Here is a 24,764-nt window from a genome sequence, read left to right as displayed (position 1 = left end):
CCTAAGGACCCTGCAATGACAGGGAATTGATTAAAAGAGACATGCCCAGATAGTCTTACATCCCCAAGTTGCAGAGGAAGATGAAAACTCCTAAAGTCCACAATAATCTGATTTGGGGGATAATTCCTTCCCAGCGCTACATATGGGGGCTAGTTTTCTTAACAGGCATATGATGTTTGGAAGTTTTAAAGGAAGACAAGTTCAATTCCACCTTTCCATCTACCATACATTTAAAGCTTTCCTTAGCTATTTATCTCATTTCACCAATTAATCATGTAGAACAGTGGTTTTCAATCTGTGGTTCATGGTTTGCAAACTATGACTAAGATTTCCAAAGGGATTGGCCCCTCAATTCAAAAATGTTAAGGGGTCTGTAAATAAAGTAAAAAAAAAAAAGGTTGAAAAACATTGATCTAGAGATTTCAGGCAGGAAACTTGGAAACTTGGATGGAGTGTGCTTAGCTACACAGGGAAAAGGAAGTGAGGCTGGAGGCACATGAATTCTTTGGGTAAGGACTGCATATTATTATCTGACTATGGAGAAAATAAAGATATACAGTATATAGAAAAATAATACAGTTCAGAGTCCAGCTTTCATCTATGTGGATCCTTGTGCATGATCTGGCCCTGTATTACTGTAGAATTTTATTTCTATAAAGGCACATCTCCAATTAAATTGGAAGCTACAGGTGCTCGGCACCTCCCAGCGTTTAGTCCATTTCCTCCTCATCACCCTCCCCAAGGTGATTCTGATGTGGGTTTTTTTAAATAAGAATGAGAAAGGATATTTTGGCAGTGATGCCATTTGCAGATAATTTGTGCATCTGCATGACAACAGAAATGTTTGACTTAAATTATTTTCAGTAAGAGTAGGGGGATATTGGGAAAAATAGTGTCCCAATTAAAGAGAGGGATGATCCGCACTAAGAAACAGGAAGAAGAAAAGACTATTCCTGTTTCTTAGTGCTCATCTTCCCTCTTTTCAACTGAGGATGTTAGCTGAAGGCTGGCTCATGTTTAAAGAGGATTGCAAATGATGAGCTCTTATAGAAAGACAAACTGGCCAACAAAATCCAAAAAAAATACAGAGTAATTTGGTGACTTGGTAGCACTTCTTATGCTCCAGGTACATTCAACTGTTTTCCTTGTATTCCTGTCTTTATTGTATTTGTAATCTTCCCATCTTTATTTAGTGCACCTGCAGAAATATAACTTCAGTTTCCACAAGATAATGATAAACATTATTCACATAAGATGAGTTTTGTACTTAAACATTAAAGATATAATAAAATGAGCTTTTCTTTAATGTCCAGTAGTAAAAACAAGTCACTTGCCATATTCAATTTGCATTAATGTTTCATCAAAACAGGATATAATGGATCTTACCAAATAACACACAGTATTTCTATTTCTAGATGGAGAAAGAGAGAAAACAGAAATGAACAAAGATGCTAACAATTAAATGCAATTAACTGTAAAAAAAATAAAGCTATGAATAACAATAAACTGATGTTCTGATAAGCTTATTGGTTGCTATGAAGTTAAGTGATTTCTATTGTGAACATGAGCCTAAGATGATGTATTCGTGTTTGCATAACTCAGAGTTTTCCTGTAAGATGTTTTATTCATTTCTGATCAACTCTCTCAAGATTATAAGTATTTTAATTAAATTCACAGGTCAGATTCTAGTCCCTGCTAGTGCTGAGTGAATCAAGGCAATTTTGAAAAAAAAATCAGTAAAAAAGAACTATAGGCTGGACTGAAAACAAAAATTGTCAACATTTTTAGTCTATCAAAAATGTTTAAAAATCATTTGGAGTTCAGGGAAATGAATTGTTTTGTTCAGTTTGTACCATTTAAGTATTTTTCAAGTTAAAAAAAATAAAATGTGAAGTGAAATTTTGAAACAAAATGTTTCTTCAAATAAAACAGTTTGAAATTTATCATTCTGAAAATGTTGAAATAGGACATTGTTCCTTTAAAGGCCTCTGTTTCCCCCATTTGCAAAATAATAATAATAATTTTGATTGGATCTTCAGGAATTTGCAAAACATTTTGGTGTTGCTGAACCTGACAAATTTTTGCCCAGCTCTGACCCTTGCCTTAGTCTTTATACACCAATCCAGCAATTGATAGCAGCTTTAAATAGTGAGCCAAGGGAGAATTTCAATACAGGAGTAGCATAAAGCTAATTTAAGGTCCTACCTCCCAAAAGCCCCAAATTAGGAGTGGGCCTAGAAGTAGGAGATGGTAAACCAGGGATAAAAGTGCGTCTACTTGTAGCATTCACAGCTATGGGGGATCCTGCCTGCCATACAGCCCAGGGGCATTCTGGGAAAAGGCTCCCATAAATTAAAACAGACTGCTTTAATTTTTACTGGTGCATTTTAGCCCCATATCAGCACATATGGCACAAGGGTGGCAAAAAGCAATATTTTACCCCACACATCCTGTGCCCCATCTTTCAAGAGGCACGCCACAGAATCTTACCCACACAGTGTGTTAAAGGTCATTCTGTCCTCCCCCATATTTGCTTTTGTGGGGGTGTGTGCATGCGCAAGAGAGATAAAACTAAATTTGTGTAGGGTCTTTTTACACTTACAAACTGATTTTAAAACTTTTTATAAAATGGCTTGTGACATTGCAGTAAAATTCAGTCACGGGCAGTTTTGCCAAGTAATCTACCACTCACTATCAACTTTTCAATCTCATGGAAGAAAATGTTATATTTTCTGTGGATGTCACAGTTGTGAAATGGACTCTCTGATGACATCATAAGCATCAGGTATGAGCTTTTCCACTGGCTGGCAGTAGCTTAATTTGCTCTGTTTGTTAAAATATATTTTAGGTCTGATTTTTAGTCCAGCTTTAAAGAAGAGGCACTTTTCTTGGTTTTGGATACCTAGAATTTTGCGGGTGAAAATAACTATAGTACCCACACATAGATTTTCTTTTTTAGGGTCAAGAGTATCAAAAAATGGGTGCCAAAACTTAAACTTCTAATCCACATTTAAGCACCTATATGGGATTTGCTGCTTACTAAGCACTTCCGAAAAACCAGGCCACTTTATTTAGACACCTTTGCCCCATCTGACCCTTTTCTCAAGTGCCCAAAGCAGAGCAATATACTCAGTTAGTTTTGGTGCTTTGTTCCTTCCTAAGGCTTCATGATGAAATCACTAAAAGCTTTGTCTCAGTGAAGACAAGGATCAGGAAATTAATGGCTGAGAAATCAATGCAAATAGGTTTTGATTACTTTTTAACATTAAATTTTAGTCACAAAATGTTGTAGTAATATAGTATTACTTAACTATGTAAGTTATGGTTACAGGGCCCAGACACCTATTCTTTTGGATAACATGGACCTGATCCTGCTCTCATGGAAATCAGTGGTAAAATTCCCATAGACTTCAGTGGTGCCAGATAAGTCCCTGTATCATTGTTTTATCAGATAAAACCTTCTGCAAAGGATTTGGCTATCCCTAGTCACAAAGATGCCATCCTCATCTATCATGTGTTTGTTCCCAAAGAAGTCATATTTCCAGAGGTTAAGCCCATATACTTTTCTTTTTAAATTGAAGGGAAACCCCATAAAATCCTTAGAACAACAGGCAATGTTTTTCCTGGGACTAAATTACAGCAATACGGATGGGTTTTTTGGATAGTTGTTAGTTTAATTAATAAACAGAATGCTTTTTTCATAAACAAGACAGAGAAAGTAAATACAGTCATTAAAGAAAAAGCATGGCCATAATTTTTCCTTTCACCTTGTCCCCGTTAGCCACTCAACCAAGGCTCTCCACACAGTATAATAATATACAGGTAATCTTCACACATATATAGCACCTCTCATCTGAAGAGCTTTACAAAAGAGGCAAGAAACACTGGACGAAACCCTAGCTGTACTGGAGTCAACAGGAGTTTTGCCACTGACATCAGTGGAACCAGATTTTCACCCATTACCACCCATCACAGCAATAATCAGTTATATATTACCAACTTCTATCTTCCTTGATACTCTTAGGCATACTGTATCACCAACCACTGCCCAAGAATTTCCCATACCTATTTATTTCTCCATCATCATTTTTATCTCTTTTTAAGCAAGAGCTTGGAGAAAGTTGTCTTTTTTCACCTAACTAATTCTCCCAAAACAGTGTCCTTGGTCATTTCCAGACTGGGTTCAGCTTCCATCACCTTAAACCTGCCCTTCTAGTTCAATGGTTTACGTTCAGCTTACGCTGGTTCCTTCTCCAACTCCTTGACCATACTGATGGATATGATGCTAGCAATATATTGACACCCCTTTTTAACTGGAACAGTTTGCTGGAGTTGCAGGAATTTTCATCTCCTGGTTTTATTTTTATTTATTCAACCATGCCTTTTCTATCAGTGTGTGAGCTCTGTAGTATTCAAAAAGAAACTGCCACCAACAAAAGTACACTTAATTCCTTTTATTCAGATTCCAATTTCATGGCTATAGATTGCAAGACAGTCATGGATGAAGAAATTACCCTACATCTCTTAAATTGTATAAGCGGCGAGGAGTCTTTTGGCACCTTATAGACTAACCAAAGTGTTGGAGCATAAGCTTTCATGGGCAGAGACCCACTTCATCAGATGCATTTCGTGTCTTTGCCCATGAAAGCTTATTCTCCAACACTTCGGTTAGTCTATAAGGTGCCACAAGACTCCTCGCCGCTTTTGCAGATTCAGACTAACACGGCTACCTCTCTGATACTTAAATTGTATAGTATTCAGGATTACACAAATATGTAACACATTCTGCAAGGCTGTGTCTACATTGGCACCCCTTTCCGGAAAAGGGATGCTAATGAGACCAGTCGGAATTGCAAATTCCGCGGGGGATTTAAATATCCCCCGCAGCATTTGCATTTACATGGCTGCCGCTTTTTTCCGGCTCAGGGTTTTGCCGGTGAAAAGCGCCAGTCTAGACGCGATTTTCTGGAAAATAAGCCCTTTTCCGGAAGATCCCTTATTCCTACTTTCAAGGATCCCTTATTCCTACTTTCAAGGAATCCCTTATTCCTACTTTCAAGTAGAAATAAGGGATCTTCCGAAAAGGGCTTATTTTCCAGAAAATCGCGTCTAGATTAGCGCTTTTCTCCAGCAAAACCCCGAGCCGGAAAAATGCGGCAGCCATGTAAATGCAAATGCAGCGGGGGATATTTAAATCCCCCGCAGAATTTGCAATTCCGACTGGTCTCATTAGCATCCCTTTTCCGGAAAGGGGTGCCAATGTAGACACAGCCCAAGTGTTTAATTCACAATCAAAACTATTGCCAAAAGTAAAAACTGGTCTCTCCTACCTTTAACATTTAGCATGTCTATAGGAAAAGCTCAAAAGGTTATTTTTGTTTTTCTGAGTGCGTAATCTGTGTTTTAAAGGATTGCAAAGATATTTCATATGTTCATGCAAGAAACTAGACTTGTTCCTAATGAGGCATTCTGGTTTCTAACATGCATATTATGAGATTTAAAAAAAAAACCTCTCTTAATTTATATGGGGCCTTAAAGAATCATTCCAGTTGCTTGGATAATGTAGTACAGGCTTACGTAAATATCCTTTCCATTTTTCACATGTGTTTTCTAATGTTAACCTAAATTAAATTGTTTCCTTTCATGAATAATTCCTTAAAGCCACAGGTTGAGGCACATTCTTATGCACATTGTGCCTGTTTACATACACTGATGCATTATGTTTATGGGCCTTCTCCTAGTGTGTGTTTATGTATTAAAAATTGATCCAAAAAAGCAAAGGACATCCTTGATTACAACCAATCCTTTGGTCCAGCTTCATACAATAAATCAAAGTCCTGATTTGTGCTGCTTTGTTCCTTCATGGTCATTAAAACCAACACAAATAGATTTTGTACAGTTTTTACTTATTCATTGTTGTTACTTTTGCAACTCAAGGGTATAATCAGAGTTTCTTTAAGAGATGTGAACTTCCTGAAGTATGCACTCAGACAGAAAATGTTTGTATTACTGCAGCTGCTGACTGGGTAATTCAAAGCATAGCTTAAAATTCTTATCAGGTTTCTACCCTTATCAACTCTGTGCAGATCACTGCCCTAGGGCCAATGTGTTTAAAAAAATGACTCAGGGTAATTTTATTGTAAAGACACAACGCCTTAGCCTGCCAAAAAATTCTGCAAAATGTAATTTAATGATAGATAAATCATATAGGGCCTGATCCTGCAAGCCTTAATTACATGAATAATCCTAACTCAGGTGGATAGACTTCTTCCTCTAAAGAAATCAGTGGGGACTCCTGGGCAAGGATTATTCTCTGAGGCTATGTCTACACGGCCCCCATTTTGTGCAAAAAATATGCAAATGAGGCAAAGCGTAGACTATTGCCATGCCTCATTTGCATAATTAATGAGGCTCTATTTTTGCGCAAGAGGCTTTTGTGCAAAAATCCCCTCTTGCACAAGAGCCGTTCTTCTGCATTTTTTTCTGGAAGAACAGCTCTTGTGCAAGAGAGGGAGGTGGTTTGCGCAAAAAGGAGCCATGTAGACAACTCCCTTTTGCACAACAGCCTCTTGTGCAAAAACAGAGCCTCATTAATTATGCAAATGAAGCGTGGCGATATTCCACGCTTTGCCTCATTTGAATATTTTTTGCACAAAATGGGGGCAGTATAGACATAGCTTTAGTGTATGTCTACACAGCAACATTATTTCAAAATAACTAGTATTATTTCGAAATAATGTCAAAATACTGTCAAGCTGGAGGACTTCTTACTCCGACTCCTGTAACCCTCATTGTTTGAGGAGTAAGGGAAGTGGGAGGAAGAGTTCTCTATTTCAAAATAAGTGCTGTGTAGATGCTCCCAATTTTGAAATTAATTATTTCGAAATAAGCTACGCAACTGACGTAAGGTAAGGATTGCAGAATCAGTCTCACATTTTCTGGCAGGATTGATTCAGGGCTCCACTTCTTTTTTATCATAAAAGCATACACAGGGAAATAAAAAGTGGCATTGTTTACTAATCTGAAGAAAGTTTCTAATGTTTTAATTGTGACTCAATACATTTCTGAAATGCCCGTAAATAATATTTAGGCAGGTAGGGTCTAATCTAAAACCCACTGAAGTCATTAGTATTTTATCCAATTATTTCTATGGTTTTTGGATTGAGCCCTTAGTTAGAATATATCCAGGCACAAGATATTACTCTCTAGACATCCTAAGAAAATTCTGCAAGATGCTGAGTGCTTCCTAAGTGCAACTGCAGGTACATGGAGCTCAACACCTTGCAAGATTAGACCATAAGGTTTTATTCCAACAATAAACTCACACTGTTTAAATCCTGGTTAATCTGTAGGAAAAGATACACATTTTCAGTATGAGCTGCTACAAATTGCTAGCTAAGATGTGTCATATTACACAAGGTCCGATTTGAATCAAAGGTTCTCAAAAAATATGTTCAGTGTGAACATTTTAATTACAATAAGGGGATCCTCCTGTGAGGTGGTAAACATCCTCACTGTTCACTGCAGTTATTTACAGGCTCAATCCCAAAGAAAGCTCCCTATCTGTAGTCCATTAGAACATTTCTGTTAAAGGACGAAGTAAACTGACACAGAACCTGATTCCTGATCTTGCTTTCTACTGACGTCAGTCGCAAAGCCTCTAGTGAGTTAAAAGGGAGCAGGATCAGAGCTCCCATGCAAATGATATTCCCTCCCCCTCCCCAGCTATTTTAAATAGACTGAATGAATGCTGAATAAATACAAAGTAATAACCCTCAGAAGGTCACAGTAACATCTGCATATCATTCAAATTTGTACAGTAATAATAATAATAATACATTATATTTACCTCTTATTTTAAATTTCATGCTTCCTGTCATGATGGCCCCAACACCAATGATAAAATACTTGTAACTCACTTGTAATTTTGGTATTTATATTTCATTCCAAAACTCTGCTAGTGTTATCTGGTATTTTTACCTTATTTTGCCTTCCTATTATGTCAGATATCCTATCTATCCCCTCTCATTTTTAACCTGATTATCAATAGCTATGATGCTGTCAAAAGCAATAACTTCCAAAGAATGCCAGGTATGGGTATAATTACTGAGGTCAAAAAGAAAATTAAAGATAAAGCTCAAATCATGTGGAGCCTGAACCGGATGGGGGCTCAGCACCCACAACTCCCAGTAAAATCAGTGCTAATGTGGGCCTGCCATCAAATCTAAGGCATAGAAAGAGTCCTATTGATTGCAAAGAACCATGGATCAAACCTCCACTGTTTAGCATTTTCAGGATTAGGCCTTTAAAAATACAATATTTGGAAAGAAATGTTTATACGAATGACTACACTTGCACTGATTAGAAATGCATTGTGTACAGTATATGGATAAAACCAATGTACTAATTAATGTCTCTTGCAATCACCTGCTTTCACTAGCTCAAAGGGTAAAGAAAAATAACAAGGTTTTAATTTCTCTCTCCAAAATATAATTAGTGCAACTGCTAACCATTAGCTCTACTAAAATGTGCTTCTACCATTCCCACACACAACACAGCCTTTTTACACACTCAAGGGTGACCCAGATTTCCACACAGACATGTTAGATTTTAAATGGTCGTTTTGTTTATGTCAGGAAATAGAGAGGGTAATTTCCTTCCAGTATGCCTGCACATGGTATTACCTCACAAGACAGAATTAAAGGGAGATCTTTCAGACCCTACCAGCCTCGCTGTTTTCTAATATTCCTCTTAGTGGATATTAATGATATGGCATTAATTGTAATGATACCATTGAAAACATGGTAAGCTAAAATGCTGGTAAAAGCTTCCCAGTATTTATCCGCGCTAGCAAAGGGGCTCTTTTAACAACAGTGTTAGTATAAGGCTTTGGAAATCTAAAGCTCTGTAAATGTCATTCTATGCTGGCTATAGCACTACAAGGGCTATTATGCCCGCTCTATGACGCCTTGTTCCATGTAGCCTTAACTAATAGACTAATGACTATTTCCATAGCCCTGCTAGGGTACAATTGCTATTGCCCAGGCTGTACCAATGGTGCCGCATTCCCATTGCCCACAAGCTGCTAATTGGCGTAGGGTTCCTCGCTCCTTCTCAGGGATGGGGCTGGTGCCTGGCCCCACGCATGCCAGCGCCAAGCCTGCCCGTTACTCGCGCTGCCCTGCAAGCGGCATGGACAGGATCCCTGCGGGCCTGGGCAGCGGGGGGTGTCGGGGGCTGCGGCGCAGTTACCAGGCTCGTGTCTCCCGGGGTTGTCCGAGATCTCGATGACCAGCAGCTCCCTGCCCTCGAAGCTTCGCCCCACGGTGTAGATCCTGCTGATGGAGGGGCACTGCAGCCACACGGCCACCAGCGCCTCCCGCAGCTCCGGGTAGCGGTGGTACTCGAAGGAGATGCCGTCTTCCTGGCTCAGCCTCCGCCGCCGGCTCGCCCCGGCGGCAGCCTCCTGCTCCTCCGCCCCGGCGCCCAGCAGCCAGCAGGCACCGAGCGCCCCGCACAGCGCCAGCAGCCCCCAGCCCTGTCCCGCTGCCATCCCTCAGCCGCCTCGGGTGCCTGCGCTCCCGCCTCGGGCTCGCTCTCTCGCTTCGCTTTTGTCTCCCGCCTGCTCGTCCCCGGCTGAGCTGCTCGCACCTTCGCAGCCAGCCTAAACCTGAGCCAGCCAGGAAGCGGGCAACGCCAGGCGCTCCGCGGGCTGCACGACTCTCCGCGGCGCGGCGGGGAGATGCAGGAGATACCACTGCAGCCGGGAAGGAGGCAAGGGATGGAGACGCCGCATGCCCTGCGGGGGTGGCGTTCGCAGCGGCATCCGGCTTCGTCTGCTGCAGAGACGGGGTTGGGGTGAATTTATGCAGCAGGGATAGCGAGGGAGCTGCCCCTCCTCCGGTGCTGATGTTGCTTCTGTCCAATATTAATATGTCACAAAGAAGCAAACAGGTGGGAGGTGGTCACCTAGAGCTGCATTTAGGCTAAACTGGGGGACCAGGAGTCCTCTAAAAAGACTGATGTGTTCTTATTATACGACATCCTGTATTTAGAGGCAGGCTAACCCCTATGGTGCCACACTTGGTGTTGTTTTGGTATTTAAAGACAAATGGAAACTGAGAATGTTTAAGTAACATGTTTCAGGTATTCACTAGTCTTCTACAATGGTCCTGACCAGCAGTGGGCAATAGTGGCCCATGGGCCGGATGCAGTTCAATCATGGCTTGCTGCTGGTGGACCACTAGCCAGTGTATTTACCTCAGCATCCACATGTAGGACCAATAGCAGGCCTTTGGCCATGGTTCACCATTCCTGGCAAATGGCCCACACTGCTTCCCACAGCTCCCAGCCACCACTTCCAGCAGCTCCCATTGCCTGGGAATGGCGAACTGTGGCCAATAGGAGCTGCAAGCTGCCATACCTGAGGACACTCAGGAAAATAAGCAGGCAAATTGTGGCTCACCCTGTTGAACTGTGTAGTCTGTGGGCTGCTTGTTCTGGACTTTTGCAGAATTTTATAGAACCTTCCAGGCTTTCTGAGAACTACATTTTCCTTGAAACTTCTAGAATGTTGATGAAGTACTGAAAAGGACAGACGTCCTGTCTTGATAGCTGATGAAGTAGATCCTCATGGACAATGTTGATCATGATGCCACTAAGTGACACTCCTCCTAGGAGAGCTATATTGGCAGTGTAAGACCAGGGAGTTACCGACTTAGCTTTACAATGCCTTGATAGTACTGGAAAAGCGAAAGCCAGAATTGGAGCCAAGGCACAAAGCTTGGCAAACCTTAATAAGCTGCCAGAGGACAGAAAAATGCTCTTGAACAAGTGTATGGATCTTCATTGGACACTGACACCTGGGAAATGATGGATGTCAATGATGAAGATGTCAAGCTGGACAACCACCATCACATTTTGCCAGGCAGGAAGCACTCTCCACTCCAAGTTCTCTAATTCATTCATAATGCAGAGCTGAAGGACACTTTTACCTAATGTGTGAATAGCTTTGAGGATTCTGCTCACACTGCCAGTCACAGTCATAAGTGGTGAGTGCAGCTTTTCAAAGTTCAAGACCATTAAAACCTATTTTTGATCAATGAGGGCTGATGAGATACTGGCTTTGTTTGCTGTTTTATTACTTGAAAATGCCATTGGCTCAGTCTGTGGATTTCTCAGATTGTCCTTTCATTTAAGAGGGCAAAGGTGAGAAGAGCAATCTTTTGAACAGAAGGACTAGAGTTAACAGTCTAAGACTGTCACCTACTGTAACTATTTAATATTGATCCACCCAATGTTGGTGCACAGTTCAATTTACTGATATTAATACATTTCAGTGATTCTTAACATTATAAAGTTTCTATAAGCTTAGAGGAAATGATTTTATTTGCTTATTTAAGACATGAATAAACACAGATTTACAGATCCTAGTGTGCAAATTCATCATCTTACACAAGTGATGAATCATGCATACAAACTGCATCAAAGTCAGAAAATAAAAAAATAGGGTATTCAAAAGTTTAACAAAATGGGAGGGGGAGCAGAAGACATGCCTCACCTGGCCTGCCGTTTGATTTAGGGTAGTGGTTCTTAAAGAGTTGTCTGCAGACCACTAGTGGTCCACAATCGTCTTGCAGGTGGACTGCAGGCTCGGGGCTCAGCTCCCCTTTTCCGCCCACAGCAAGGAGATCACGCTGGCCCTCCAGCCCTGCACATACCATCTGTGAGGTTGGAGCAAAGTGGTATTAGCTCTGCTGTTGCAAACAGTTTGCTCGGGAGGAATCAATCCCATTGCCTCACAACTCAACATGGGGTACTATTTTCACAAATGAACGTAAGTGCAAGACGAAAGCCATAGAATATTTCTGATTTGCCATGCATTTTGTGCACACACAAACAGCTTCCCAGAAATGTCTTCTTTTTGCTGACCACAATGATCTGCAGTGTAGAATAAGCTATTTTGGTTACCAGAGCAGCTGTGTTATTGATGGTTGTAAAACCACCTACGATGCTGTGCATGCACAATCCAGTGATCTGTTTTCAAGAACTACTTTCAATATTCATAACCCGGATAACATTAAACTAGTCCAAGAAGGGATTTAAAAAGACAATGGACTATATTGTGCCCTTATACAAGCCCATTCAAGTAAACCTCATGCCAGGGTACAAGTGAGTGCAGAATTCTGAGGAAAGGGGGGATCTCAGGGAGGACAGTAGATCCCAAATACAAGTACTTATTTTTAAAAAAAAATATTGCAAAATTTAAATGTATTTGATCAAGTTAAGTTGTTCTAGCAGTAGACAGGTCTGACAAATAATAATATCATCCAAATAATTAGGGTATTCAAAAGTTTAACCAAATGGAAGGGGGAGCAGAAGATGCTCCTCACCTGGCCTGCTATTTGATCTAGGGCAGTGGGTCTCAAAAGGTCATTCTCAGACCACTAATGGTCCATGATCGACTTATTTTTACAAATAAATATTTTATGGCACATATCATGCAAGGAATAGAATGTGATTTTCTTGCTTACATGGAGGAGAATACACTCATGGTCAGTGGGACTTTTCATGTGAGTAACTGCTCACCAATGTGAGGAAAGGATCACAATATGGAAATTAGAGGATCTCTTAATTCATGCTGTTTATCCCTTTTTCAATGCAGGATTGTTCCCTCCAGCAAATATCTATTTTTCCCCTAGACTTATTTTATAAAGTCCTAAGAGATGGCTCTCCCTCCCCCAGTTTTACTAAACACATTCTCAGAACACTTTCTTAATATTCCTACTGTGTTATTCTTTTTTAATTGCATACTTCTCAAACCAGACTCTAATTAATCTCCTTCAAAAATTGTCAGATGGCTGTGGTCTCCCCTGAGTTAACCTATAGTCAGCCACTAGAGCTGTGTTTCAGTTTTCATTAACTTCTATTCATGTATCTTTCCTTGCAGTACAGTTGCTACTATCAAAAAACGTAAGTACAACTAGATCTATTTCATTGCCAATTAACTGCAAATTTTTAACTCTCTCAAGAAGTGAGTTATTAAAACTTTGCACTTACAAATCCTTCTATCAAAGCATCTCAAAACCACTTACAAACATCAGTCCAACCTAAACCCATATGAGTCAAGTATCAGATTCCTCATTTATATGATGAGACACACAAGACATTAAGGTCAAAATTTAGGTGCAGATTAGGCTTTTAACTCCATCTTTAGACACCTAAATAAAAATGGTTTGATTTTCAGATTTCTGAGCATCCACAGTTCCTATTTACTTCAGTGAGATCTGCAAGAGTTTGTCATAGCTGAAAAGGTTTGATATAAAATCGGGACATCTGGTCACCTTGTATATTTGGGACGTTGTCTTATATAGGCACCTATTACCTCCCACCCCCTGACAAAATTTTTCACTTGCTGGAAAAACTGGTCACTCTATTAATACAAAGCAGACAGAAGTCAATGGAAAGACTCCTCCATGAGTGTTTGATCAGGCCAAATATCAGGTTACTTATTTAAATATCTAATTAAAGATTTGGTTGCCTAAAACCATATACCTAGGATCCAAGTATTAAAATATGGCAAATTAAGGGCATGTCTACACTCATTGCAGTGGGACATTCTTGTGTTCGATTTAGCAAGTTCAGTTTAGACCTGTAAATTGAACACGGAGGACAGCTCCTTCAGGTATCTGTACTCCTCACAGTCACAAGGAGTAAGGAAAGCCAACAGGAGCATTTGCTTCCATTAGCGTCCTGCTGTGTGGCTGCCGCCAAACTCATCTTAAGTTAAGCCGACTCCAGCTATGCATTCTATGTAGCTGGAGTTCCGTACCTTAAGCCGGCTTTTCAGGTCGAGTGTAGACCTAGCCTAAGTGACCTGCCAGCAGTCTGCAGCCATGCCATGAATAGGATCCAGGTCTCCTGACTCCCATTCTTATACATTACTTACAAAACTACCCTTCCTTTCTGTCCATTTTCCTTATGAAAGGTGTGACGGGGAGTGTTCGTCCCACTCCCTCTCAGCACCGGCCGTGGAACTCCGCGACACTGCAACGCATGCGCGAACGGCCCAGTGGGCTGTTCAAAGGGAATGCTGGCAAGCGCAGGTGGGACATCCTTGGAAATGGAGAGGGTGCGGGAGTCCGGGAAAGCATAGGAGGAGTCGGTGGCTGAGGCGGTCCTGGAGAGCAGCAGAGGAATGGGGGCAGCAAGGGCTCCACAAGCAGGGATCAAGGCAGGTGGATCGTCAGTCTAGGGACTCGCAGCCGCCATTGCTGTGAGTAACTCCCCAGGAGAGTGCAACCTGGTGGCAAGCCCCCCAAAGACAGGGACTCTGTCTCAGTCTGGAAACCGCAGGGACGACACAGTGGTAAGGTACCTGAATCTCAGTCAGGGGGAGAGATGACGTACCATGTGACGGTGTAGAAAGTGGCCCAGGGAAGAAGGGAGTGAGTTGGAGTTTGCTCCTAGGGCTCCCCACCAGAAGGATGACTCTAAATCCTAAGGCCCTGGGCCGCCAACCCCTCTACAACCAAGACCCAGACCTCAACTAAACTGCCCCCCCCCCCCCCCCCCCCGCAGCGAACTCCAGCCTAGGAACTTTAAATCCATTGCTAGCAGTGACTTGCAGCCAGAGAGAGCAGAATCTTCCCAGCGAGCTGGAAAACCCTGTAGGCTGGGAACCTCCCCCCAAGCAATGGCACTAAGCCTCATTGCCAGGACTGGGGGGGGCCTGACCCACACAAACAGGGCTAAAATAAGCTGGGGTGGCTTACTCCCGGACTGTGCGTGGGGGTCACCTCCCCACAAGCAGTTAGGGGCCATTAGGGCCAGTCACATAAGGCATAAATACCACTGTAGAATATTTTATTTCAGGAGGAAAGATAGTCAGAAATAAAAAGGCAGAATTAAATGCCACCATAACTATTCATGAATTATGACTTTTAGTGAAAAATAAAGGTCAGATTGAAACCTTAAACACTATTCTTAACTCCTAGGCTACATCCAGACTACATGGGTCCGTTGACGGAGCTATGTAAAATAGTTTATTCAGCATAGTCAAAGAAGTGGGGATTTAAATAATCCCCGCTTCATTAAAATAAAAGTGGCCACCATGCTGTGCCGACGATCAGCTGATCCGGCACAGCGTGGCAGTCTAGATGCAGCGCGGTCGACAAAGGAAGTGGTTGACAAAGGCTGCCTTTGTCAACCACGCCGCATCTAGACTGCCACGCAGTGCCGGATAAGCTGATCATCGGCACAGCGTGGTGGCCATTTTTATTTTAATGAAACGGGGATTATTTAAATCCCCGCTTCTTTGACTATGCCGAATAAACTATTTTACATGGCTCCATCGACGGACCCATGTAGTCTACACATAGCCCTATAGTGGTATGCATTGTAAGAGACTCTAAATAGCTTGTTGTACATATCTACATTGTGTGTGCGCTATAGTAACTAATTCAACAGGGTGAGCTAAGTACAGAATTTCATCCCTGTAATGTTGAATTTCCATATTTTGTGGATCTGTCTGATCCATAATGCTATTTAAACATACATAGTAGTTTGTGGCTTGAAACATTAGAACTGCAGTTATAGAGAAAAGCACACACCCATCCTGACCTCAGGTTAGAACTATCCAACACCAACTCTCTCTCAGAATTGCTCTGTATTTGCTTTACCAGCATCTAGCACTCAGTACAGTGTGATGATATAGAGCTTCCATCTTTATATTTAAGCATTTAAGAAAAAGTTTGTCTTAATTTATTGCATGTATAAAGTTTAATGTCAGTTGATGCATTTCAGCTTCATGTAAAGCTCTTACATCCTTAGGATAGCAAACACAATCAGCTTCCCTTCCCTGCTCTACTCTCCTGAGAACAAATGATTAAGACAGCATCCCAAGAACATGTAATGAACATGTACTGTGATGTCAGTAATATTGTTCAGTTATATAGAAAATTTCATTTAAATGATCTCAAAGCACTTTACACTCAAATGTCACATGATCCAGTGCAGTCAGTAAATATGATTATCCCCATTGAACAAAGTTATTGTATTTAGTATCTCAGGGGCAGCCGTATTAGTCTGTAACTTTAAAAACAAGTAGTTCTGTGGCACCTTAGAAATTAACTAGAGAGAGAGAGAGAGAGAGAGAATCATGAGCTTTTGTGGGAAAAATCCACTTTTTCAGCTCAAGCTCATCTGAAGAAGTAGGTTTTGTCCACAAAAGCTCATCATGATACTATGTATATATTTTTGTTAGTCTCCAAGGTGCCACAGGACAACTAGTTGTTTCATATTTAGTATAATTAATGTGATGTAATATACTTTTGTAATTCAGAGGACATCTGCTTTGCCTTACCCACAGCACAGAGTAGGTCACTGTACACTCATGATCCTAACAGCATATTACATTACATTGTTTAAAAATAGAGGGTTTTTTAAAATATTTTCTAATTTATGAAGAATTCACTACAACGTTTCTGAGTGTTAATGGCAGCACAGATACTCTACCTGGTCAAGGAAATAAAGTGGATACTTTTCCTCCCGTTCAAGAAGATTTGTTATTTGCCAAACACACCAAAGGAATTGCACAAGGTATTAGCTTTCTTGCACCAGGGCCTTCTTAAAGAAGTAGGCCTGTAACAAAAAGGCTTGGTCCATAGAAACAATTGCAGAGCTTAGTGTAAGAGGAGGGGACGCATTCTGCCTAGATCCCATTCCCAGGCAGCAGCTATATAACAGGCAGTGGGAGGCACTGCCTCCCTGCTCTTAGGCTATGTCTAGACTGGCATGATTTTCTGCAAATACCTTTAATGGAAAAGTTTTTTTTGCGGAAAAGCGTCCGTGCCAATCTAGATGCGGTTTTGCGCAAGAAAGCCCCAATCGCCATTTTCGCCATTGGGGCTTTTTTGTGCAAAACAGTTTTTAGCTGTCTTACATGAGATCATCAGTGTTCTTGCGCAAATTCAAGTGGCCAGTGTAGACAGCTGGCAAGTTTTTCCGCAAAAGCAATAGCTTTTGCAGAAAAACTTGCCAGTCTTCATGCAGCCATAGTGTTCAACCTCTCCTTTCATCCTATCCCTATTGTAACCGTCCTTGTAAGCCAGTGTTTCTCAAAGTGCAATTTGTGTATCTTTCTTTTTTTTATATATATAAAGGAAGAGGCTGTTCCAAAATCTACATGGGGCCAAATTTTGGAAAACCTTTTTTGGAACATCCCTTTATTCCTCATATAATGAGGAATACAGGAATGCCGAAAGAACGCCTCCCGCTTTTTCAGAAACTGTTCTGAAAAAGCAGACATGTTCCTTGGACACAGCAGAGCTTTTCCAGTATTCTGGAAAAGCTCTAAAGTGTAGACATTGCCTGGGAAACCTGTTAACTGACCGTGCCACTTCGTTTCCTTCCAGCAATGCCACCACAGAACATCATGGCTCCTATTGGCTCCCGTTTGCTGTTTGTAGTCAAGGGGAGACATGGGAAACAGCAGCAGCCCGGCACACGCAACTTCCCATTGGCCTTGGTTCACCGTTTGCAGGCAGGGGGAGCCACGGGAACTGTGAGGTTCTATGGCGATGGTGCCGTTAAATAAACAAACCGACACAGCCAGTTAACAGGTTTCTCAGAGTGGTTTTGCAGACCACTTTGAGAAACACTGCTGTAGGCTCCTAGGCAGGCTGTTGTAGCCTGGCAAGTCTTCCTTCACATGATATCTACCAAAAAAAGGTGAAACGGCTTCCAGTTTGCCAGACCTATTAGCATAACTCAGCCTGTGAAAGAGCCATTGAACAGTAATGAAGCCATTTCACTGGCAACCCAGAAGTATATAATGTTAGTTTTCTGAATTTACTGACAAAAATACTGTGAATTACTGTAATATGTATATAGGACCTTAGTTTAAAATTTTCTTTAAATATTTCATTAGTTTCTTGCTGAAAGTTATAAAAATCACATCTCTAAAAAAAAAACTTTCATAGATTTTTAAATACATAATTTGAGTATTCAGTTTTAGCCTTAAATGCTTGGATCTTCAGACATATAATTTTTAAATGAGTTCTTCAAAAGTCCATTCTTAATTAAAATAAAATTAAAATGTGTAATTACCATGTACAAAAAACTTATTTCCAAAGTCTTCCTGTCCATCTTTGATGTAATATCTCCCTCCAACCCACTGTTGAAGAGAGCCCTTTAAAGGAAGAATATTCCTTTTCTTCCAGATAGTTGGAATATTCCTTTTCTACCAAGAAGTTTTCCTTTCTTTACTTCTGGCTATTTGAGGAACTTGTTTTAAGAGAACCCTGTACCAAAATCAGCATGTTAGTAGGATATAAAATCCTTTATTATGCCTCACAAAAGACCCATTAGGACTGCTTCCTGGTGTGCTGACAAAGCCACTGACACTGGACTCCTTTGCTTTCTGGGACGTCTCATCACCCTGGTCTCCCCTAGCCAAGGCACAGAGCTGAGATAACTGCCCCCGCAAAGAGCAATGCAGATTCTGAATCATTTCAGGTCTGACGAGGATGCAGTTTCAGGCATAGCATCCAAGTAACCAGCTCCCAACTGTACTCAGAAGCCCACAAATAAACCATTCAGGCAAGCCCCTTTTAACAATGAAAGGAGGATGTACACACGGATTGCTCTCCCAGTAACAAATTATTTACACTGGGCTTAATAATAAAATCATGTTTGTTTGTTTATGAAGTACAAACATTAGGATTTAAGAGGTTGCAAGTGAAAACAGACAGAGCAAAGTAAGTTACAAATGTAAAGTACAGGCAGTCCCCGGGTTACGTACAAGATAGGGACTGTAGGTTTGTTCTTAAGTTGAATTTGTATGTAAGTCGGAACTGGAGTCCAGATTCAGCCGCTGCTGAAACTGATCAGTTTCAACAGCGGCCGAATCTGGATGCCAGTTCTGACTTACATACAGATTCAACTTAAGAACCCCAGGCGTCCCCAAGTCAGCTGCTGCTGAAACTGATCAGCCGCTGATTCCAGAAAGCCGGGGGCAGAGCAACTCTGCCTCGGGCTTACTGTAGTCAGCCGCTGGTCAGTTTCAGCAGCGGCTGACTTGGGGACGCCTGGGGCAGAGCAGCTGGGGTGCTGCTGGGTTGCTCCAGTAGCGCCACTCCTCGGCGCTACTGGAGCAACCCAGCAGCACCCCAGCTGCTCTGCCCCAGGCGTCCCCAAGTCAGCCGCTGCTGAAACTGACCAGGAGCGGCTGAATCAGGACGCCTGGGGCAGAGCAGCTGGGGTGCTGCCGGATTGGTCCAGTAGCGCCGAGGAACGGCGCTGCGGGACCAACCCAGCAGCGCCTCAGCTGCTCTACCCCAGACATCGTGGGCAGAAAAGCCTGGTCTGCTGGGGGGGAGGGGGCACTAGCTGCGCCCCCCCCCCCCCCCAGCAGACCAGGGAGACGGGGAGCAAAGCCTCGGAGGATGCCCGCAGCGGGACAGCCGCTGTCCCGCTGCAGGCATCCTCCGCAGCTTTGCTCCACGTCTCCCTGGTCTGACAAGCAGACCAAGGAGACGGGGAGCAGCTTTTCTCACTCCGGACAAAGCGGCTCATCTGGGCGTCCCGCCGCTCCCGTCCTCCGGGGCGAGAAAAGCCCCGTTCGTAAGTGCGGATCCGACATAAGTCGGATCCGCGTAACTCGGGGACTGCCTGTAATAGAACTAGCTGTGCATTTTCTAATACATGAAACATATGAAAGCTCAATGCAAACTTACCCTAAGATTCTTCTTATTGCAGCTAAAACTCCAAGCGAGGAAACATCTTTTTCTTCCTGGGACCTCTGGCTCTGTTTGGGTGTCTCATGTGGGTGAAAGACAAAGGGACAGCTAGCGTTCCATTGTTTTATAGATTCCACTTTGGGCAGGAACTTCTTGTTCTCTCACACACCTTCTATGGAAAATTACTTGGTCAGACCTTACCAGTTGGGGTCACATGGCTTCCTAAGACTAACCACTGCTTAGACTTAAAGGACAAAAGAAGCTGCTTACAGGTGATCACCCAGACATTGAGAGAAACAGCCATGATGTCTTTTATTTGTACATTTAAAACCATAAACCATTTCATACCCTATATTTCTAACTCTACATATAAGAATGATACATTCACCAAAATAAGATCTAGCACATTGGGACATTAAAATTGATAGGTTACATGAGGTGTTTTGTCCAAAGCATCTCCAAGTTATGCATATTTGTATCCATAAGTCAAGTGCATAAGACTTGGGGTGGAGGGGGGCGGGGTCATCACATTGCCAAAGATTTTTGGCAACATTTTAACAAACATAGTGACATTTCATAAATATTGTTATGGAGATCACAAAATTAGTGTTCCCTTTTTAAAAAAAGAAATGAATTTTGTTACAATACACCAGCTTACTCTAATTTAAAATAATGTCCTTTGTTTCAGAACAAGAAATATGTAGTAGTAATCCAGAATGATTATTTTATGAAGGCTTAAGAGTACATAAAATCAGCTTTAAAATACTGATTAAGAAAATGTAAAAAAGATAAGAGCAGTATCATGTACTCCAAAAAAATAATGCTGAATTCAGCAGGACAGTTGATTTGCCCTTACTACAAAGTTTTTGCAAATCTCAAACAAACTTCAGGGTATATCAAAAAACTTATGACTAACATTTTTTATTCCCAAAATCAGAGCTTTTAAGTCTGGCATGAAATAGAAAACATACTCCATTTTCTGTAGAAAGAAATTGGAGAAGAGTTCCCCCCCCCCCCCAAATGCTTCCAATTCTTCTGGTCCCCTCATAGAATCATAGGACTGGAAGGGACCTCGAGAGGTCATCGAGTCCAGCCCCCTGCACTCAAGGCAGGACCAAGCTCCGTCTACACCATCCCTGACAGATGTCTATTTAACCTGTTCTTAAATATCTCCAGAGAGGGAGATTCCACCACCTCCCTTGGCTATTTATTCCAATATTTGACCACCCTGACAGTTAGGAATTTTTTCCTAATGTCCAATCTAAACCTCCCTTGCTGCACTTTAAGCCCATTACTCCTTGTCCTGTCCTCAGAAACCAAGAGGAACAAATTTTCTCCTTTCTCCTTGTGACACCCTTTTAGATATTTGAAAACCGCTATCATGTCCCCCCTTAATCTTCTTTTTTCCAAACTAAACAAGCCCAGTTCATGAAGCCTGGCTTCATAGGTCATGTTCTCTAGACCTTTAATCATTCTTGTCGCTCTTCTCTGTACCCTTTCCAATTTCTCCACATCTTTCTTGAAATGTGGCACCCAGAACTGGACACAGTACTCCAGCTGAGGCCTAACTAGTGCAGAACAGAGCAGCAGAATGACTTTGAGTTTTGCTTACAACACACCTGTTGATACAACCTAGAATCATATTTGCTTTTTTTGCAACAGCATCACACTGTTGGCTCATTCAATTTGTGGTCCACTATGACCCCTAGATCCCTTTCTGCCATGCTCCTTCCTAGACAGTCGCTTCCCATTTTGTATGTATGGAACTGATTGTTCCTTCCTAAGTGGAGCACTTTGCATTTCTCTTTATTAAACTTCATCCTGTTTACCTCTGACCATTTCTCTAACTTGCTACGGTCATTTTGAATTATGTCCCTATCCTCCAAAGAAGTTGCAACCCCACCCAGTTTGGTATCATCTGCAAACTTAATAAGCGTACTCTCTATCCCAATATCTACATCATTGATGAAGATATTGAACAGTACGGGTGCCAAAACAGACCCTTGCGGAACTCCACTTGTTATCCCTTTCCAGCAGGATTTAGCACCGTTAACAACAACTCTCTGACTATGGTTATCCAGCCAATTATGCACCCACCTTATCGTGGCCCTATCTAAGTTATATTTTTTATTAGCGGGTGAGAATGCCAACTGGCTAAACTTAGCTGACAGTGCCCAAGGTTTTCAGTAAAAGAGAATGTTTATTAGACATGCCTCTTAAAGACTCAATTTCAGGCTCTTAAGATACTTGCTGTACACTTTTGTCTCCGTCCAACACCCATTGGTGATTGGGGATTAAAGGCAGGTCCACATAAGCACTTAGGGTACGTCTAGACTACATGCCTCTGTCGCCAGAGGCATGTAGATTAGGCTACCAGACATAGTAAAATGAAGCAGCGATTTAAATAATCGCCGCTTCATTTAAATTTACATGGCTGCCGCGCTGAGCCGACAAACAGCTGATCAGCTGTTTGTTGGCTCAGCGCAATAGTCTGGACGCGCGGGTGGCGACATCAAAGGTATTTGTCGACCACCCAGGTAAGCCTCCTGGGATGAGGTTTACCTGGGTGGTCGACAAATACCTTTGATGTCGCCACCCGCGTATCCAGACTATCGTGCTGAGCCGACAAACAGCTGATCAGCTGTTTGTCGGCTCAGCGCAGCAGCCATGTAAATTTAAATGAAGCGGCGATTATTTAAATCGCCGCTTCATTTTACTATGTCTGGTAGCCTAATCTACATGCCTCTGGCGACAGAGGCATGTAGTCTAGGCGTACTCTTAGTCTGAGTAAGCTGGTGTGTAAATATATGATACTACAGCTTCTGACATGGCAACTATCTCTGTAGATCCTGCTGGTGCACATTAAGCATTCTCTGGTGTACACTAAGCTACTGCTGCTGCATCCTTCATAGTGTGGTCTGTGCCCTTGTGAAATAAGAGTGCTAATTTAGGGATTTTGGGATCCATTCCTCTCAAACAACAACAACAGGCTGCCTTCAGAACCACCTTTGGAGAGGAGTTCTTAGGCACTCAGGCAGACCTAACAAAATGGCCACTTGTTATCAAGATCTGGTAGAATGAAGAGCAAGGTTCACATAAACAAAAAAGTTTAGACGAGTGCCGGGCAAAATTTGGCCTGTGGGCTGAAGCCAGCCCACCAAGTCACCATACCTGCCCAGCTTGCCTTCACTCTGTGTTCAGAAAAGCCGTCCGCAAGGCTCTGTGAATACTGCAAGGCGGAGAGGCTCATCACATGGCAAAATCTCACAGCTCCCTGGCTGGCTTCCCAATCCCTTTTTCCCCACCCTCCCCCAGTCACAACCTAAATCCCTGCAGCCCCTCTTGTACTCCTCTCCCTGGTTACAAGCCCCTCCTTCACTCCTGCTCCAGGTCACAACCTCCTCCCAGACCCTGCACCCCTTCTCCAGGTCAGAATCATCTCCTGCACCTATACCCCCTCCCACACCTTACACCCCAACCCCAGGTCACAAACCAAATTCCATGCCCTTGGTCACAACCCTTCCAAGACCCTGCACCCCCTCCTACAAGTCAGAATTGTGTCCTGCACAAATATGCCCTCCTACACTCCAGTTCCCTGCTCCAGGTTACATCCCCCAAACTCCCACTCATCCCAGACTGCCTCCTGCACTCCAATGGTTACCCCAACCTCCCTTCTGCACCCACACCTCCTCCATTAATATAAGAGTACCTGACCACTTGCCAAATTCTTAGTGTCCCCCCATCAAAAAATGATTGCCCATCCCTGCACTATTGCTTTCAAATTATCATCTACAGCATTGAATTAGCACAGCAGAAAGATGAGTCTCCTGATAGCATCTGATTACTGATTTCCAATACACAGTGTAGAGTGATGGTTTCCGAAGGTCGGGTGTACTACAGCAGAGAACAGGCAACATGCAACTGAAATACTAAGGAAAATGTAAACATTTGTTGTTCCATTGATTTCTCAAGCATCTCTCCGAATAAATAAATGAAATTAAGAAAAAGCTGTGTTGAATTAAGTTCATCTTACTGAGGTTACTTACCGTTAAACCATGAGTATCTCCTCTCTGACAGGAAGCCATAACATAGAGCCATAGTTATCTTATGCAAGTGGCACTACCTCTCAAGTGTCAGCAACAACCTGGCAGATTTTTTGAGCATAGAGTCAACAGCCATGTGAGTGATCATTGTGGAAGTCTATCATACAGCCTATATTCCTGTGTATGGGAACCCTGATGATAGACGTGGTCACCACTGATGTCAATGCCAGAAATGCAGTTCCTGAGAAAGTTTGTGTCCAAGGCTAGTTCTGGACATACCCCTTTTGCAGTGCTCTGATGTCCTCTTGTATGCATCAATGGATTTTTCATCATCAAGAGTCAAGGCCACAATTATTCTCATCGTGCTGTACTGTAGTTTTCGCTGACAGACCTACTATGAAGGTCCATTCACACCCCAATCTAGTTCTCTCTGCCTACACCTGAACCCCAACAGCAGAAGCAGATAGTCCATCTATAAATCAGCATAAACAAAACTCTCTTCTAGGGATGTTAAGAATATAACTGAATAACTGTTTAAATCGATACGCTGTTACTCATGGTTAATGGTCTCTGTTACACTCAGCCAGCTCCCAGAGAGGCAGCTTTACTGCAGCAGGCTGGTGAAGCCACCTCCACAGACATTGGGCTGCTTGCTCCACTCCCAGGGAGAAGGCTTTGCTGATGCAATGAAGCCTCCTTCTCAAGAGCTGGGTGAGCAGCTAGCAAGCAAGAGCTGCCTGCCCTGCTTCCAGGGAGAAGGCTTCACTGCTGCAGCAAAGCTTCCATTCTGGGAGCTGGATGGGCAGAGGCTGACAGCCCCACTCCTGGGGAGCTTTTGCTACAGGCCCTGCAGTATAAAGCTGAACTTTATATTGCAGAGCCTGCAGCATGGGTAACTGTGTAATTGCTGAAATTTTCAGCAGCTACAGTTATCTTAATACACACATTTTAACTTCATCACTCTCCTCTATAAAAACCAATG

At 42.4% G+C, this 24,764-nt stretch overlaps 1 protein-coding gene across 1 annotated transcript in view; it reads right to left on the bottom strand.

The window, feature by feature from the left end:
* CPE (carboxypeptidase E) overlaps positions 1-9,854 on the bottom strand; it is an 86,824-nt gene extending 76,970 nt beyond the window's left edge. Inside the window, exon 1 of the mRNA XM_075930160.1 lies at positions 9,253-9,854. Within this exon, the coding sequence (XP_075786275.1) occupies positions 9,253-9,553 (301 nt within the window). The 5' untranslated portion in view covers positions 9,554-9,854. The remainder of the gene's footprint in view (positions 1-9,252) is intronic.
* Positions 9,855-24,764: the final 14,910 nt, after the last annotated feature.

The sequence above is a fragment of the Pelodiscus sinensis genome, chromosome 5, assembly GCF_049634645.1.
Source record: "Pelodiscus sinensis isolate JC-2024 chromosome 5, ASM4963464v1, whole genome shotgun sequence".
Classification (NCBI taxonomy): domain Eukaryota; kingdom Metazoa; phylum Chordata; order Testudines; family Trionychidae; genus Pelodiscus; species Pelodiscus sinensis.
The sequence above is the reverse complement of the archived record's forward strand: the minus strand, read 5'-3'. Positions and strand labels throughout refer to the sequence as shown.